The sequence below is a fragment of the Rhinolophus sinicus genome, chromosome 11 (assembly GCF_057876585.1).
Source record: "Rhinolophus sinicus isolate RSI-liver-muscle chromosome 11, RSI-T2T, whole genome shotgun sequence".
Taxonomy (NCBI): Eukaryota; Metazoa; Chordata; class Mammalia; order Chiroptera; family Rhinolophidae; genus Rhinolophus; species Rhinolophus sinicus.
In genome coordinates, this window is record NC_142511.1 from 388,868 (window position 1) to 406,782 (window position 17,915).

Sequence of the window (17,915 nt, forward strand, 5' to 3'; positions counted from 1 at the left end):
TTTAAAAAGACTAAGGTGTCTGGTGGATCGAGAATCGACGACTCTTGCTGGTTTTATTTTAGTTTTTATGTCAGTGTTTGAATTTGCAGTGAGGTGAGAATAAAAGTTATAAATTCACCCCGGTGAACACCGTTGAATGGCGTTGGAAGGACTCCGGCTCGGGGACCGGGCATCTGGGGGGCCCTTTGTGGGCGGGGTCCAGGGCGGCTGTGCGTCGCGGGTGACGTCACGTGGGAGCCGCCCAGCCGGGGCGCGGAGGGTTCTGGGAAGCGTCTGGGTTCCGTAACCATGGGAAAGGCCGCCCTGGGCGCCGAGGGACACGTGTGCTTAAGGCAGAGAGTTTTAAATGTCCCTCGTGACCGGGCGGTGCGTAAACACACCGCCTGCTGCCGCGGTCGCCGAGCCGTCGGGCCCAGCCCAGCTCAGCGGTCGGCGGAGGTCGGGGGGCGCGGGCGTGTGGTGAGCGAGGCGGCACCTGCGGCCGGAGTCCCGGCGAGTGGGGACGCGTGCGGCGGGGCGTGCGGCCGCCTCTGCCCGTCCCGCTCGGAAGGCGAGCCGAAGCCCCGGGCGGGCCGCCGCTCGTTGCGCCGCCCGGCGGGGCAGCAGGGCGCTCGGGGCCGGCGTGGACGCGGACGGGCTACCGGCCCTTCTGTCGCCACTGACGTGTCCCGCTTTCTCCCTTTGGGACAGCGGGACGGGGAGTGCGGCGACCCCGGAGCGGGAGCCCTGCGCCTGGCCCCGTCGGAGCCCCCGGCCTCGGGCGCCGGCCCAGCTCGCGAGCGACCCCCGCGCGGGAGGCAGTTTGTCCGCCTTCGGCCACCGTCCCGGCCGCGTTGCGGCGCGTTTCGTGTGCCGGCCGCCGCCGCCCGGACATTAGTCACCGAGTTCCGGGGCCGGTGGCGTCGCCGGCACCATGGAGTCGCCCTTCAGCCCCGGACTCTCTCAGCGGCCGGATGAGGACTGGGGTGAGTGGGACGCGAGGCCGGGCCGGTGTCCTGCGTGGCGCCCGGACGCCGCGCGCGGGGTCGGCCCTCAGCTCCGCCGGGCTCCGGGGGCCTGGGCCGGGCGGGCGGGCGGGCGGGGAGCCGTGTGGCGGCAGCGAGCCCGGAGCCTTCCTGCCCCTCGCTCGCCACACGCCCGCTCACAGCCTCCGGGCGTCAGTGCGGACTGGGGGCGGCGCGGGCCCCGCTCCTCGGCGTCGCGGCCGGGGACCCCGGGCGCCGCCCTCGTTTCCCGTGGGACCCTCACTCTCAGCAGCCAGAGCGCCATCCCGGCTCCACTGCGTGGCCTGCAGCCCTCGCTGCTTTTCCGAGGGCACGGCTGCTGGTTCGCCGACGCCGCTCAGGTGCGGCCCTGCCCCCGGGAACGGGCCCGGCCTCCCCCTTGGATCCGCTGACGCGCCTGGTCGACCCCCTTTAGTTCTGATAACGTAGGTGCTCAGCGAGGGGGGACTTCGCAGGCGCCGGAATGAAACGCTACGGCCTTCTCAGTGGAATGTGGATTCTTTTTTGACAGTTGCTATTTTGAATGTTCAAGGACTTCACCGATTTGATTTTTTTTCAATATTAGAAGTTCGCCAGTTAAATTTAAAAGTCAAATTATGTAATAGTGTTTCTTGTGACTCTAACAACTTTGAATAATTTAACTGAATTGACTAGCTCAGAACAGCCTGCGATGGGACGTGCTTTTTCTCTTTACCTTGGGTAGTGAAATTTAGAGCCGGGTCGCAAACGTTTTCTGGGACGGTCCAGATAGTAGACATTTCAGGCTTGTGGTCCTGTGGTCTCGGTTGCAACTACTGGACTCTGCGGTTGTGGTACCACAGCCATCGTGACATTGTCCTCTATCCTCCCTGCAGACACCCAGGTTTAGAGCTCCCCTGGCTGTAACATCCTGTCTCTGCCTCCCTGTTACAGTTGTCCGCTGATTCCTGGTTCACTCTTCTCAGCTTGTGGAAAATTCTAGCTCCCAGCTTCCTGTCACTTTCTCTGATTCTTGGGTGACTCCAGTGTCCTCAGGGCGGCCCTTCCGCCGCCCTGAGCTCCGTGGTCTTGGCTTGCACCCTGTCTCAGCCATTCCCTCCCTGAGGACGAGCCCAAACCTTGTCATGACCAACAGCACACGCTCAGGCCAGATGTGCCCTCGGACCTCCACCTCCTGTCTCACCAGCGGCCCTTTGCTGTTCCAGTGGCGAGGGCCCCTTCTCTCCAGCTGAGACTCGGCTCTCCCTCCCTGTGTCTCACTTCCCCTCGCGCAGTGGATGGTCCTGGACAGTCACGGTGACCATTCCGTCATGCTCTCAGCGCCTGTCTCTCTTGCACAGACCGCAGCCGTGGTTGAATCCAGTCTTCCTGCTCCGCGCCTGCACTCCTCGCTGAATGTGGCTGCAAAAACACCTGGCCATGCTGACTGGTCTCCCTTTAAATCTACGGTCCTGACCTGAAATAGGCCTTTACCTGGTGTTATCTGGAGGGTCACATTTGCTGGGTCCTCTCACTCTCCCACTCCGATGATTCTTTGATAGAGTTTCTTCTCTCTTCAGCCCCCCTACACCTCCTCCCCCAGCCTCTGAGGCAGAGGCGCTCCCCCACGGTCTCCCACCCCCTCACCTACGGACCTGCCAGCACATTTGCTTCTCTGGTGCTGGGAGTGGTGGCCTCTTGCTCTCGCCTGAGCCTCTCATCCGTGGGTGCTTGAGACCCCGCCCGCTTTCTTGCAGAATGCTGCTCCACCTCCTCTGGCCCTGCCTCCTGCATCACTTCCCTCTCCACCCGGGCATCTCTGTCAGCTGACACACTGGGGTTGCTTCTCCTTTGCAGCAGCTTTGCATTGGTTGTCATAAACACTGCTGGAGTTTGTCAGTAATAGTAGCGGCTAGTGAGAAACCATAATAGCGCTGGCGTAGGGCCACCGTGCGTACTTGTTGTCAAATGGCGAATTGACACTTCATCTCTATTCTTTTGTCCACAGATTCTGCTCTGTTTGCTGAACTTGGCTATTTCACAGACACCGACGAGCTGCAGCTGGACGCAGCAAGTGAGACTTACGTACGTATTTACTGGAGGAGGAATACTGACTAATGTGGGATTTCATGTGTACCCTAAGGATTGCTAGAAGGCTTCAGGATAACAGGTTCAGGCCAGTTACTTAAATTTAAATAACTTAGCACCAAGGAGGAAAGTTAGTAGCCATTTTGCAGTCAGTAAACTCAGGATTGTACAAACTGCTCTGGTCTTGGTGTGAGAAGACTTGTCTTCTAAGACCACCTTGGGCTCAGGTGGGTGACTTTGGAGGAGTCACTTAACTGCCTGCTGTCGCTTTTGTAGAGAACTTTGCTGCATATGGGCCACGGTGCTGTGGGGTTCACATGAGTCACAGACCCCGGCAGATAGAACTGAGCAGCTTCCTTTTTCAAAGTTACGTATCCTTAGTGTAGAATGCTCTGTACCTCAGCTGTGTGCTTACTTTTTGCCTTTGCGTGGAGAGGAGTCGGTGTAAAAGCAATTGTAATATGCTGAGTCCTCAAAACCATCTGAGCTTTTCTTTTCTGTTGGTGCATACGTGTTGGTCCCTAGTGCACTGGCCTGCAGAGCTCTTATGTGTCACCTTTCATGGACGAGGTGCTTTTCCAGGTGGGCAGTACCATGTTTCCCCAAAAACAAGATCAAGCCAGACAATCAGCTCTCAGCTCTAATGCGTCTTTTGGAGCAAAAATTAATATAAGACGTGGTCTTATATGATAGTAAAATAAGACCTGGTCTTATATTATCTAATTGTTCAGCTAGGTCTTATTTTCGGGGAAACACGGTAATAACAAGTGGACAGTGGTTTTATGTGCATATCAGTCAGACTGGTGGTTACCACTTATTTTTTAAGCCCTTAGTAACCAGAGTGTAAAAATGTGTAGTGCCTATTCAGTGAGTTTCTTAGACATTTCTCAAAGAATGATTCAGCAGTTGTTTTACTATGAAACAAAAGAAGAGAGTAAAAACACGGTATATTTTTTTAATTAGTGCATGGGATTTCAGTGGTTTTTATTACTTTCATGAGATGCTTTAGAATGTGGTCTGTTGATTAAATTGACTTTTATTATTGGCTGGTTGCTTGAGCATCTGATATTCTTTAAAACCATCAAGAACAGAATAGTAAATTTGAAAGATTCAGGGAAATGTCCTGATTTTATAACTAACATTCTTACCTTACACAAGTCACTCGCTCTTGCAGTTCCTTAGTTTTTCCAGTATTTGGAGTGGGTGGTTTCTGAGGGCCCTTTCTAGCTTTAAATTGCGTTGTTTGTCCACATGGTAGCAGGTAGCAGGGTTTCCCAGGAAAAGTCGCTGAAGAGCCAGAGTCTATAAGTACCAGTATATTTCACTTTTCGGGGCATGGACCTGTTACATTTCTAACCAGATGCAATTCTTTTTCCTTTTTTTTTTTTTCAATGAAAGTTTATTGAGGTGACAATTGTTAGTAAAGTTACATAGATTTCAGGTGTACAATTCTGTATTACATCATCTATATATCACATTGTGTGTTTACCACCCAGAGTCAGTCCTCCTTCCATCACCATATATCTGATCCCCTTTACCCTCATCTCCCACCCCCCACCCCCCTTACCCTCTGGTAACCACTAAACTATTGTCTGTATCTATGAGTTTTTGTGTCTCATTTGTTTGTCTTGTTCTTTTGTTGTTTTGGTTTATATACCACATATCAGTGAAATCACATGGTTCTCTGCTTTTTCTGTCTGACTTATTTCGCTTAGCAAAGATGCAGTTCTTATGCTGTGAAAAGTATTTGACTTTCTGGCTGAAGACTGAGTGAGAATCTTTGTAGGTCATTGCTCACTATTGCACCCGTTAAAAATATCGCTAGCACTCAGACGAGCCTCAGTTTACTTAGGCTGGAAAAGTGTAAGGAGTTTTTGGTGGCTGAAATTTCAGGGCTGCAGAACTTTTTGATGCGTGGATTCAAATAAGAGGAAAAAGGCAAAGGAGATCGATTTAAAAAGTGGCTCTTTTATGATCTAAGTAGTTTTTTTTCATGTGAACTTCCACACATTGTCTTTATATAACATGCTGGTATTTACTCAGGTAAAGGGCAGTACGATAAGAAAACAGTTTGCCTTCTTTCTTTCTGTTACATTCCTAATGAAAATAAACCACGTGATAGACGTTTCAAAATGCTAATGTTGTTCTAGAAATTATTACCACATGGTTGTTAATAATCACCAGACTAAGCTTTACTTTTTGCCTGAGACGTACTTTCTGTATTGTCGCTGTTTTATTGTCTGTCACATTAAGTTGCTATTGATTGCCTTTCGACTTTGTTGTCCTGTTTATATATCAAGTTTACTTCTGTTTTTGTCTCCGTAACCCTGGACGCTTAAAATGGTAGTGGTGCTACCTTGGGCTCCAGCTCACAGGGGGGCTCTGACGTCATGTGGTACGTCTTCATTTACGTGGTTACGGTGTAAGATGGTCATCCAGACGGCTCAGAATATGCTTACGTTTAAGTAAATGACCATCTAAATGAAAAGATTCCCTCTAAGAGGGCTGTTGACCTCTGTTTGAGAAACTTAATTTTGTCTTCTGGGATTAAAATGTTTTCGTAAGTTTGATCTTAGAAATTTGAAAAGCAAGGACAGCACAGCAGAGAAGAAAGTGGTCCGTCCCCCTGTGGGTGGTCGCTTCCTCCCAGTGCAACCGCTTTGCTGCTCGGGGAACTTGAACGTTCAGCCCAAGTCTCTGCTTCCTGCTTGGCTTTGCCCGCGTCTGTGCGCCTTCCGTGGCCCACAGAGGTGATGTTGTAAACAGGCATTTGCTTTCCTGTGTTTTCCTTAATGGCAATGGGAAAACTTACTTTGCTGGGTCTCCCTATGGCAACAGACTTATCTTTGTGACCCGTCCTAGTGGTCTGTTCCCATTGAGAAGAATGAGAGCAAAGGACTCTTTTAAATGTGACCTTCGCTCCTTCCTGGTCGTTACTGCTGTGCCTTAGACAACACGTGGTTTGTCTCCAGGATGAACCTGCTGACTTAGGAATTACGTTTACTGGGTTGGGTGACAGCAATTGTGTTTCTCGTGGCAAATTACATCTGGCAGCCTGACTTCTAGACGTATTATTTTATTGTAATATTCTCTTGCTGATTTGAACCCCACAGGAAAACAACTTTGACAGCCTTGCCTTTGATTTGGATTTGATGCCTTGGGAGACGGGCATTTGGGACCTTAACAGCCAGCCCTGTGCAGGTAATGACACGTTTCCTCGGAACAGGCCTGAGACGGGTCCACGTCGTGTGTAGTGTGGTAACAGTCAACGTAGCTGGGGTTATTGGGCTACTTTGATGCATAGAACTTCCAGGGACTGTTACCGTACTTCTGGCGGGACAGTGCTCGCATCAGTTTCTTGCCGTAGGGACGCAAAGAGCTTCATAGTTAGGTTTCAGTCACATATGGGAGTAAAGAACTCCTTCCAGAAATGCCGCTTTTGAATTACATACGATGTCTCCACAAGAGATTAACCTGAGAACCGTACAGAACTTGGGGAGCCAGAGGGAGGAAGTCTGGAGTCAACAGAACTTGGGAACTTGGTGTAGAGACCCCCTGCGTGTGGTGTACGTACTCTGAGGAGGCGGCACTGCCTGGCCGTGGAGGTGGGTTTGGGGGTGCTGCCAAAGCTGGAACCTGCAGCAAACTGTGACCTCTGCGATGAAGCCGGTGGGAGGATGAAGAAAGCCCTTTCCCCTTCTCCGGCCTTTCAGCATCTTTCTCGTGCCCCCTGGTGACGGGCTCCAGGCGGGAGCCAGCGGGCAGGCAGCGATAATTTGCATCTCAGACTGCAGGAGGTGGGCTTGGAGCTGAGAGCGATGGGTGAACAAATAACCAGCACCCCCTAGACATCCGGTCCTCCCCACCCACACTTCCTGTGGCTTCATTTGCTTAAAATAAATGTTTAAATGTCGTGCTCCATGCCTGTCTCCCTCAGAACAGGGACTGCACAGACAAGTGTTCTGTCACTGTTGTGTCATAAACGACCCTAAAACTTAGTGACACAAACAGCCACCATTGTGTTGAGCTCTCAGGATCTGTGGGTCAGGAATTTGGAAGGTGTACCTGCAACGGCTGGTCTCTGCTCCATCATGTGTCGACCTCAGCGGGGAAACCGCAGGCGGGTTGTGTGACGTCTGGGGCAAAGTCCTCTTAAGGTTTCTGCCCTCTCCTGTCTGATTCCTGGTCTGCGATGACCTGGAGGTGACGACTGCCACTCGAGCGCCTGCTGCACGGGCCCTTCTGTGTGGCTTTCTGACAGCGTGCTGCCATGGTGGTCTGGCTGCAGAGGTCCCGGCGGCAGTGCTCCAGGCACAAGCAAGATTCGCTGAGCGTTACTTCCATAATCTGCGGATCGAAGGACTCATGAGCCACGTAGATGCAGACCGACGGGAAACACTCCCTGCTTGATGGGAAGTGGCAGGGTCACAGTCCAGATCACGAGGGATCACGAGTTCTTTCGCAGGCTGAGCTGGAAGACAGTCTGCCACAGACCCCCCACCCCCCGTTATAAATGTGACACCTCGGAGGCTTGCCTGGGCCACGGTTGCTCAATAAATTATTGTAAATACGTTAATAGTTCCAAAGGTAGAAACAGTTTTGTGAGTTTTAATTGTATTGTCAAAAATGCTTTTCAAAATAATTCTTTCCGGTTTCTTGTATTTTAAAAAAATTACATATTGGGGAATCTATAATTTTTTGCATATGGTATAATATTCAGAAAGTGTGTGGAGAAGATAAACGTCTCCTTCCGCTCTTGTTCCTCAGCCACCAAGTTGTGCTCCCCAGAGAGGTCCCATTAGCGATTTCTTTTCTTTTTTTTCCCCTTCTTCCACCCCTCCCCTCCCCCGCTCCAGTTCAAGCCGTTGTTTGAATGGCCACTCATTGCAGCTCACTGGCCCATGCGGGAATCGAACCTGCGACCTCTGCATTAGGAGCACGGCGCTCCAACCCCCTGAGCCCCCGGGCTGGCCCTCATTAGCGATTTCTTATGTTTATCCTTCCAGAGCATTAGAGCAGCTGCGAGTAGGTGTGTCCGTATCCATGTGCACACCTCATCTCACCGGTGGAGGCCTCGCTGGACTCTTTTCTGTAGCTTGAATTGTCACTTGATGACCGTAGCTTGGTGACCGTAGCTTGATGACCGTAGCCTGGTGACCGTAGCTTGATCGCCGTAGCTTGGTGACCGTGGCTCGGTGGCCGTGGCTCGGTGGCCGTGGCTTGGTGACTGTAGCTTCCACATGATTGAATTGTAAGAGTAGGCTTTACCGTCTTTCTTGTTCACTGTGTTGGACATTTTTATGCGTGTTTTGCAGTTGGAGATATTAAGGCAGAACCGCAGCCGCTTTCCCCAGCCTGCTCCAGTGGCTCCGTCTCGTCTCCCCAGTCAGTGGATTCTTACTCTTCAACCCAGCATGTTCCTGTAAGTAGCCAGCCTTTTACGGCGGTTTGGTTGTGATGCTGTCTGGACAGTACGTACGTGGGGAGGCCGGTGACATTTAATCCCGAGGAAACTGAGTCCCGAGGAGGGGCCTCGGGGGAGCTAGAACGTTGTCAGCCTCTGGGTTTTGCCTTCCTGCCTAGGTGCTTGCCTTCGTCATTTCGTTGCTCCTTTGTTTCACTGCCCTTTTCCCCGTAGCCAGTGTTTCTGGTTGTTGGCTTCTTGTCTTTTCTCCCTGCCGCCCTCTCCTCCTTGTCAGATGGACATGCTCTGAGGCCACGGAGGACTAAGGCGTCTGTCGGGCGGTCCTGAGCCGCACAGCCTGACGGCCTCCGGGCAGCACCGCCTGCGGTACCTGCTGTGTGGCTGACAGGTTTGCAAAAGTCTGGTAGCTCCTTAAAGACTCTGCTCTCCATTCAGGTGGAAGGTCTGGGTCCAGGAAAGGAAGTCCCAGAGGATTTAGGTGCTTCTTGTGGTTAGGAAATGGAAAACCTAAGAAGACAAGTTCAGGTTAATATTTCCATGCGTTGTATCTGGCAGGCCTTACATGTGGTCCGTTGGGAAACCCCAACGGGTCTGTCGTCTTATGTCTCTGCCCCTGTCAGGCCATCGTCACCTCACCTGCATTAAGTCAGTAGGACTTCAGCTGGTCTCTGTCCCCCACTCCCCAAACCTCATTAGCAGAGGGGTCTTCAGGGAGGACTCTTTCAGAATCACAAATTGGGAATGTCAGCCCTTTGCTGGGAACCTTGAGTGCCCTCCTCACCTTTCCACTGGTGAGGTCACACCCCCAGTGTGCCGGCTTCCGGGCCTGGCTCCTGCTTACCTTGTCAGCCCTGTTTCTCACTGCTGCTTCCTACCTGCACCCCCACCTTTGCTGGAGCCCCATGAGAGTTCCAGCCTGACAGCTCGTGCAGCGCCGAGTACGTGTGACGCTGCCGGTTTGTCCACATTTCCCTCCCCAGGGGTGGACGGTGTGACTTGTCAGCAGCAGCATGTGAGACGCTGCTCTGCCCGTCGTCCCTCCCACACAGCACATTTGGTTTCCTGTTTCCTTTATTACGAGTGTGGTTGCGCATCTTGTCATATGTTTCATATGCGTGAGGCCTCCTTGCATGTCCTTCATGAGAGGTCAGTTCAGCTTCTGGTCCACTTTTCCCCGGGACTGTGGTCATCACTTTCTCCTCAGTTCTGAACGTGCCTGATTGCACATCATCCAAGTGTTTTTTTCCTCCAATCGGTCATTTGTCTTTAACTTTTATTCCTGGTGTTTATTTTTTCCAGGAATACTTTTTTGTAATAGCCACATTATCGATCTTTTATTGCATTTTTTTGTAACTCAGAGGAAACTTTTCACCACTCAGATGTTACACTAGTTTTATTGTTTTCTTGCTTAGATTAATTTTTTATTTGGAACAATCGCAAGCTCACAGAAATGTTAGAAGTAAATTACAAAGAACTTCTTTCCCTGAGCCATTTGGGAGTCCGTTGCTAACCTGATGCCGTCACCCCTAACCCCATACTTTAGTGTCTACTTGCCAACAAGGCTATGACTTCATAGCCACAGTACAGCCACCCAAATCAAGAAGTAAGCGTTCCTGCATTGCTGTCACCTAACCCTCCACCCTCTGAGGTTGGGCCGCTCGTCCCAGACTTGTCCCCTAGACTAACGGGAGGGTGTGGCGTAGGGTCACGCAGGGCAGAGCTGTCTTATCTCTTTAATCTCCTTCAGTTGCGTCAGTTCTTTGTTCCTCGACTTTCATCACTTGGTCACTTTTGGAGATTAAAGACTAGTTACTTTGCAGAGTGTCCCTCAGTTGGGTTTGTGTGGTGTTTCCTCAGGGACAGTCAGGGTTTGAGTCCATGGCAGGGGTGTCACAGACGTGACACACTGTCTGCTTTTCTGTCTCACTGTTCGGTGTGTCCTGACTCACTGACGGCGTTCGCTGTGCTCCCACATGGCGAGGGCACAGCTGCCAGGCTCGTCCTTGGTGAAGCCGCTGTCCCTTCACTGTGATAGGTACCCTGGGAGCAAGTACCTGCCAGCGTCAAAATGCCTTTTCCCAGCACACTTCAGATTTGTTTCTTTGTTTGTTTTCATCATTTTGGACTCACGGTCTCCCATTTTATGACAGTTATAATCCATCACTTTGTTTATCCTGTTATCTTTTAACTTTATGCTCTATTTTTTATTATAAAACATTTTCATTATTGTCCAAATATGTGTCTTCTTCCTTTATGGTTTCTGGGTCTTTTGACTTAAGGGGGCCTATGTCATGCTGAGAGTAAACAAATCGTCTCTTAAATTTTCTTTGAATAATCTCATAGATTATTTTGAGGAGGGCGTGATGTCGGGACTCCGCCCACTCCATTGTTCCGTGTAGACACCTTTCCTCAGGTTAGAGATCCTGATTTATGTTAGCTTTCTGGATTCTAACAAAGCATGATAGATCCAGTGAATGTTAAAAGACTTCTGGCAAATACTATCTTTGTACAGCACGTCTTCGTATTAGCAGCGTCCTCATTCAATAAAATAGCCCTGCTCCCTGCAGTGTGTGTCCTTCTTACAAAGCACGTGGGACAGACGACAGTGTTAATAATTGAAAAGGGTAAAAATAGTAAGAATTGTTTGTGTTTGAGATTTTTGTGAGACTGAACGGGAGATTGTGGGGAAAGGCTACTGGCCTTTAAGCGGAAGCCCTGCGACAGGTGTGCGTCTGTGACTAGACTCCACGTAGGCCGTGCAGGCTGTGGGGAGATGCAGACGCAGGTGGTGTTCGTGACCCCCTGCGTTCTGAGTGTGTTCCTGTGGGGCGCCCACGTGCCCAGTGTCCTGGCACCTAACACAGCACGTTCCCAGGAAGCACACCTGTGCGTTGCTGTGGCCTGGCGTGTTTCCCTATTTAGATGTTGGTCTCGCCTCTCTTTCTACATGATTATCTGCGCGAGGGTTGTATTCCTCTGCATGACTTTGTGTTTTATTTTGCTGCAGGAGGAGTTGGATGTGTGTCCTGCCTCCCAGATGTCGCCCCTCTCCTTGTATGGGGAGAGCTCTCCTGGTCCCTGCTCGGCAGAGCCACTGAGGGAAGACAAGCCTGGCACTGGTCCTAGGAGCAAAGCCGGTACCGCTCTGTCTCTGACTCGTCCTTTCTGTTGTAGCCTGAGCTTCGCTCCCTTTCTGAGAAGACAGTGTGGGATGGACTGGGTTTCTAATTTGGTGGCATCTTGTTTGTTACGGGTAGCTGATGTGGGGAGGAGGGGTCGGCATCTGCGTGGTGGTCTCTGTCGTCAGAGGTGAAAGCCACTTAGCAGTGGCGCAGGTGCCGTCATCTTCAGGAGAGAATTCAGTTTTTCAGTTAAAGACCTGGAATGTCAGCCATTTGGCGGTGACGTTTGGTAGCACTTTAAGCTCCAGGCTTTTCCAGCAGTCTTAGTGCCCTCGTCCCCCAGTCCGTGGAGCCCCTTCCCAGAGCCGCAGCCCAGCTCGTTCCCGTTCCCATTGTAACATGAACATGAGTGAGTGGCGAAGTGCTGGACAGGTGGTGACTGTAGCTGATACGAGCTGCTGTCTTGCATATTTAAAGTTACTAAGAGCAAGTTTTCATGGCAGGAAAAATAACTGTAACTGTTGACGGAAGTTCGCTGGACTTACCCTGGTGATCATTTTGTGATACAGTATCAAATCATTCTTTTGCACCCCGAAACTATAACAGAATGTTGTATATAAGTTATACCTCAGTAAAAGCAAAGAACGTCCTTACATTAAGGACTTTTCTCGGTCCATAAGGTGTAGAGGAGCGCTGCTTAAACTCTAGGAAAAGACAGTTGCTCAGAGGTCAAAATAACCTACGTCCAAGGTTAAGGTGTAGAATAGAATCTGTTTTCCAAGCTTTGCTTAACTGCCTTCAGATTGATTTGTGGTTTGTTGGTTTTTCTACAGAAAATGGACTGACTCCAAAGAAAAAACTTCAAGTGAATTTAAAACCTTCAATTCAGCCCAAGCCTTTATTACTCCCGGCAGCACCCAAGACTCAGACAAACCCCAGCGTCCCGGCGAAAGCCATCATTATTCAGACACTGCCGACGCTTCTGCCGTTGGCCAAGCAGCCGCCCGTCATCAGTATCCATCCTGCACCCACTGAAGGTACCCGACTGGAATTGGAGGCTGCGTGTGAGCGGTGGCCAGCAGGCCTGGGCCACGCTGTGTGTTATTCAGGTTGTGGGCTCTGAGCATGTGCCAGGTGTAGGGACTTGTTCTGCTAGGAGGTTGCAGAGACGACTAACAGGAGAGCTGGCTCTCTGGATCACTTATCCCCGATGCTGCTTTTTGCTTCCAGTTTAATTATGAAAACACCTGCCTGGAAGAGTGTGGTTTACACAGCCACGTGTAATGAAGAAGAAAATCTGGGAAACTTTCTAGGTGCCATTTTATTCTGAGGTTTTTGTGTCTGTGAACGTTTTTGTTTGTAAGGAGAGGCCAGTATTTAAAATGCTGTAGTCCATTTCAGGACTCATAGGTGTTTTGGCGACAGAGTCAAACTGTTAATCTCTGAGGGGGCGGCACTGGGTCCTACGCAGGCATTCCGAGCTGACCAGAACGGGTGTCTGCAGCTCCGGAGGGCGTGTGTGTTTCCACATTCTGTCCACCAGGTGGCCTCACATACTTGATTCTCCAAGGAGTTGAGGTCAGTGTTGAAAGTTCAAGTTTGAGGCTTTGGTTCTGTTCAGGTTTAGGGCTTGGAGATCGCCAGGGCAGATGACTCATTGTCGTATGTGGGCCGATATGTGTGCACAGAGTAAAGGGAGGCTGTCAAGCCATTTTCCCCAGTTAGCTGGTCGGCTCCCAGTAGGACTGTTAGTGGGGTTTGGGCTGTAAATAAACAGTGACGTTACATTTGCTGTTCTGGCTCTGGTTCCAGCTAAGGCCTGTGAGCGCATTTCTTTGGAGCATGGTTTTAATGAGGGCAAGGTCATGAATTTGAATCCAGGTAGCTTTGTTCTATTTCATGGTCTTAGACAGTAGGAACTTAATAAAAAGAAGAGTAGGTAAGAGATTGGACGGACCGCTGAAAGCCCATCAGCCAATCCCGACCAACCCCAAACAAACCTGAAGTACCTGCCTTCTCAGTACAGGGTCACTGTGCTTTGTTGGCTAAAAGAATCCTGGCATGTGGTCCTTGTCCCAGGAATTCTGTCCAGTTGGGCCTTTAGCCAACTTACACTGGCAGTTAAATAACAGTCAGTGTGAGCACTAAGGAGTTACTAACCCGTGCAGGGCCCTGTGGAAGCGATTACCCGGAAGGAGGAGGAGGATGGCGGCGGCGGCGGCTCACGTGTCAGCCTGGCCGTGTGCCGGACGCTGCTCTCCGTGCCTCCGTGTGCTGCCACCCTAGTTAATCCTCCCAGTGGCTCTGTGCGGGGGCTGCTGTCACTCTCCCCATAGCAGAGATGAGAAAGTTAGGACACAGAAGGCACGCTGCTGTCCTGGGCCTTCAGAAACTGTTTGGTACATTGTGTGAAACCTTCTTAGCTGGTTGGAGAGGAAGGACTCAGTCAGCGACCCCCATGGGCCGTGGCACCCGACATGGCATCCAGCCGCCTCCATCGGGATTAGCACGTGACACCCAAGAGGCCTGGGGTGTGGCGGAGTGGATGACAGCCCTGCTGTGTGCCGCCTGTTTCCACAGGGGCAGCTCTCGCTGTGGAAGGCCCGTGGCATGCCCTGCAGTGCAGCTGGGCTCAGGGCACACTTCACAGGTCACTGTAGGGTGGGCCCCGGGCGTTGTCAGTCTCTCCTTGAACACACTGTGACAGAAGTTCAGTTTCTCCCTGTTCCGGCTTGAACCCGAATGTGCCTATGTTAGAGGCTCCTGGAGTTAGGTGCAGGCACTCAGGGAGGGGAGGGGGGTGAGCAGGGAGGAGGAGGGCAGGTGGCCCACAGACCGTGCCTGGCAGTGGCTACACGTGGATCAGTTTCCTAACTTAGTTTTAAGAAATAGTACAAAGCGCCCTGGCTGTGTCATCTGCCAATGCTGTGGACCTGTGACTCGAGCTGGAAGTAGGACCCTGTCTTAGAAATGACTGGATTCTTTATGTTGACCACACCTTGTAATCTTTGGAATAGTCCCCAAATTTATGGAACGGTGTTTAGTTTGGGGGGACATTTTATCGTAATTTCTAAACTCAGAAGACCTGGAGCACTGCTGCTGATAGTGCTGTCCTCGAAGTGTTGGTTTCAGTCGCTGGTCTGGGCCTGTGGACGTGACCCTGGGGGTGGGTGGTAGGCGTCGGAGCCAGCGCGGCTACAAACCCTGTCAGGCGGCGTCTGTGGTTGTCTCGGGCACCGCTAGTGCTGTTTCCAGATTCTGTGGCTACACTTCTGATTAGTAAAGTATAGATTCATTTTAAAGCATTACTAAGCTCACAATAGCCTTCTCAATGCACGTATCTTCTCAGTCAAAGAAACGGAAAGGACAGTCATGATCGTCGCGGGTGACGTGGTATTTGTGACATGAGAGAGGAGCACTTGTGTTCAGGGCAGGAGCTTTATGCTGAGTCTCTCTCTCTCTCTTGTACCAGGTTGGCTGTAAGGTCTTAGTAATGTTGTTAAAAGCCTAACATGTGGTCATAGGCTATGTATTGTATTTATTAATCATTTTTACTTGTATGTTTGGCATAAGCATATTTGTATCAGCCTCTGAGTCACTTCCTCATTTTACATGCTTTTGTTTCGTAGAATAAGTTATTCCAAAGGAAAATGAGAAGACGAAATATTTAGTCATCGTTTACGCCCAAGTAAATTGTACATGTTACAAACCTATGAAATTATTTTTAGATCTTTCTTACTAATTTGCTAATTTATCTGAGACAAAATACTATTAAATTCTGCTACTTTTAGCATGTTTTTTTTTGAGGCCATGTGAAACTGTCTTTTGATTTTATAGAAGTGATTTTTTTTTTAAGCTAAGACAGATGTTCTTAAACGGGTGTTCTGAAGCATTACTTTTTCAGTTTCCCTTGATCCTTTGAAACACAGTGCTGAGTTTCACATGGGTCATGTTACAGTATCTGAAAGTAGAATGCTTATTTTCCCCTTAAAGAAGAATTATAAATATATATGAGATGTCAGTTGCTGGTTCCTGCAGCACCTTTCTTTGTAGGCTCCCGCAGCTGTGGGCCTTTCAGCACCTTATAAAAACTGGCCAGATCCGAAAGGGGTGCTCAGCAAGTCGGGGTTTAACAGACCACAGTTAGGGGTTACGTGAGTCTTCGCAGATGAGCAGAACTTTAAAACAATGCTACATGTCAGGACTAAGAAACGATTAGGCCATTTTGGGGGGAAGGGAGTTGCTGTTAGCTACAGACTATTTTGAATTGCAGGTTTGTTTCCTGTGCTTGTTAGCTAAGAATTCATCACAAATGGGGTTAACTTTTTTGTGTTTTATAGCCCCTTATTATTCTCCCAAGCATTGAGTTAAGGAATCTCTGTTCATCTGTCTTTGGTGTGGTGTGTGTTTCTAAATGCATTCACGTGACACGTGTGGTTCTCCGTGTTCACTGTGAAGGTTTGCTCTTCATAATATGAAAAATCCTTTTAGCACCAATCAGTTTCAGAGGTCCACACTTACGGACATCTGTGTATAACTTAGCACACTGGGCGTGCGCATGTGTCGCTGGGAAAGTGTATGCAAATACCCTGTTGGTAACTTCAAAGGGAACAAATTCAGATGGTGTCGTTAAGAGCGTGACATGCTGCCGCCGCCCCCAGGGATGATGAGTGTGCCGCTGGGTTGCGTTTGAGTTGGTGGTGGTTCCGGCTCCCTGCGTGGTCTTGCCTCCTGCACGTCTGTCAGCTTCTCCTGCCCAGGAGCTGTGCCCTCTGATCCCACATCGTTTTTCTCCCCACAGCTCAGACTGTGCTGCTGTCTCAGCCTGCGGTGGTGCAGCTGCCGGCGCCTGGAGCCCTGCCGTCTCCTCAGCCCGTCCTCGCCGTCGCCAGGGGTGCCGCACAGCTCCCTAGTCACGTGCTGAACGTGGTCCCTGCCCCCGTGGCCGGCGGCCCTGCGACCGGAAAACTGGCTGTCACCAAACCGGCCCTGCCGAGTGCCATGAGGAGCTCAGATGTGAGTGTGACGCTCAGGGCAAGAGCACGACACTTCTGCTTCCGTTGCCTGGGTTTTGGTTTTGAAAGGGTCGCGGTTTGTGGGTCAGGGTGCTGACACCGCACATCCAGGCTGTGGTGGCTGATGCGGGGCAGCTGTGTTCTGTCCGCAGGCTCAGTCTGCAGTGGTTTGATGTGTGTGTCCGGGCGCCCCTCTTCCTTGGGGCCTGCTCACCCCTCCCATCCCGTCCTCTTCATATTTTACAGGGTCCTAGATGGTTCCTGATGGAAATACTTTTTTGGGGTTTTGTACTTAGCATCTCTCCTGACTGTGGAAGGGTCCTCACCACCGAGCAATGACTCGCACGCTCAGGAAATCTCTCTCGGTGATTGTTGGGTACTTTCCCATCTCTGCAAACCTTCCGATTTTCTAGCACGCTGTAGGGATTTTTTATCATTTATAAATCTCAGCAGATTCTCTAAGACCGGCCTGTCCCTACACACAGTCTCAGCTCCTGCCACTAGCTCTTGCTGTCTTTAAAAGGGGCGCAGAGAACCTCATGGTACCTGTTAAGCGGTACTTGAGCGTCGTGGGTCTCCAGTGTGATGAAAGGGCAAGTCCGACTGTCAGCCCAGCAGGGGCTTCTCTCAGATGGGTGGAAAGCAAACCCTGCACGTTTTCTTTAAAATAAAGCCAGTATTACTGGTTATTAGTGTTGCTATTCTACTTTTCTTCGGTATTGAGAGTACTTTTAAAATCCTGTGACTGATGTGAGGTTGTTTATCAGACTACGGCTGGTTGTGTCCCAGATTGGATCCCAGCGTGTCAGCAGCCCGCGTGGTCGTGGAGTCGCCCCACTGTTGCCCAAACAGCAGTAGCAGCCTCAGTCCACGGCAGTGCTCTGAAGACCCTGGAAGGACTGTTGTCTGATGGAAGTACAGGGCCCTGTCAGCCGCATGTGCCGCGTCATGAGAGGGGACCCTTAGTGTCGCCTAAGAACAGACACGGTCGTGTGGGATTAGGCCTGGTCTGTGTGTTAGTGTGTTCTGAGGCCACGACAAGGCGCATACCAGGCACTGCACCTCGTGTGTGTGTCAGCTGAAGAGGGCCTGATGGTGGGATTTGCTTGAAAACACTGTGGGGCGGTGATGGGCGCAGGAGCCAGGCCCAGGCCCAATGTTGATAGACGTTGAAGGTGGGTGTAAGCGTTCTCTCCTTTTGGTATTTGGGAAGATTTCTACAGTAAGTGAACCACAGTAACAAAAGTCTGAACATACTCCATCATATTTTCAATTCAAAAGTTGTACAACCAATAAAGAATAT

The 17,915-nt window shown here is 50.6% G+C and overlaps 1 protein-coding gene across 3 annotated transcripts in view; it reads left to right on the forward strand.

Annotated features, from left to right (window-relative positions):
• Positions 1-270: 270 nt before the first annotated feature.
• Positions 271-17,915, forward strand: part of ATF6 (activating transcription factor 6) — a 93,092-nt gene continuing 75,447 nt past the window's right edge. Inside the window, exons 1-8 of one of the 3 annotated variants that reach the window (XM_074322377.2) lie at positions 273-459; positions 691-965; positions 2,971-3,047; positions 6,164-6,251; positions 8,366-8,472; positions 11,483-11,612; positions 12,431-12,634; positions 16,399-16,613. In XM_074322377.2, coding sequence (XP_074178478.2) covers positions 914-965; positions 2,971-3,047; positions 6,164-6,251; positions 8,366-8,472; positions 11,483-11,612; positions 12,431-12,634; positions 16,399-16,613 — 873 coding nt within the window. In that variant the 5' untranslated portion in view covers positions 273-459; positions 691-913. Of the gene's footprint in view, positions 966-2,970; positions 3,048-6,163; positions 6,252-8,365; positions 8,473-11,482; positions 11,613-12,430; positions 12,635-16,398; positions 16,614-17,915 lie in introns of all 3 variants that reach the window. The other 2 variants (XM_074322379.2, XM_074322380.2) reach the window with 2 other exon arrangements.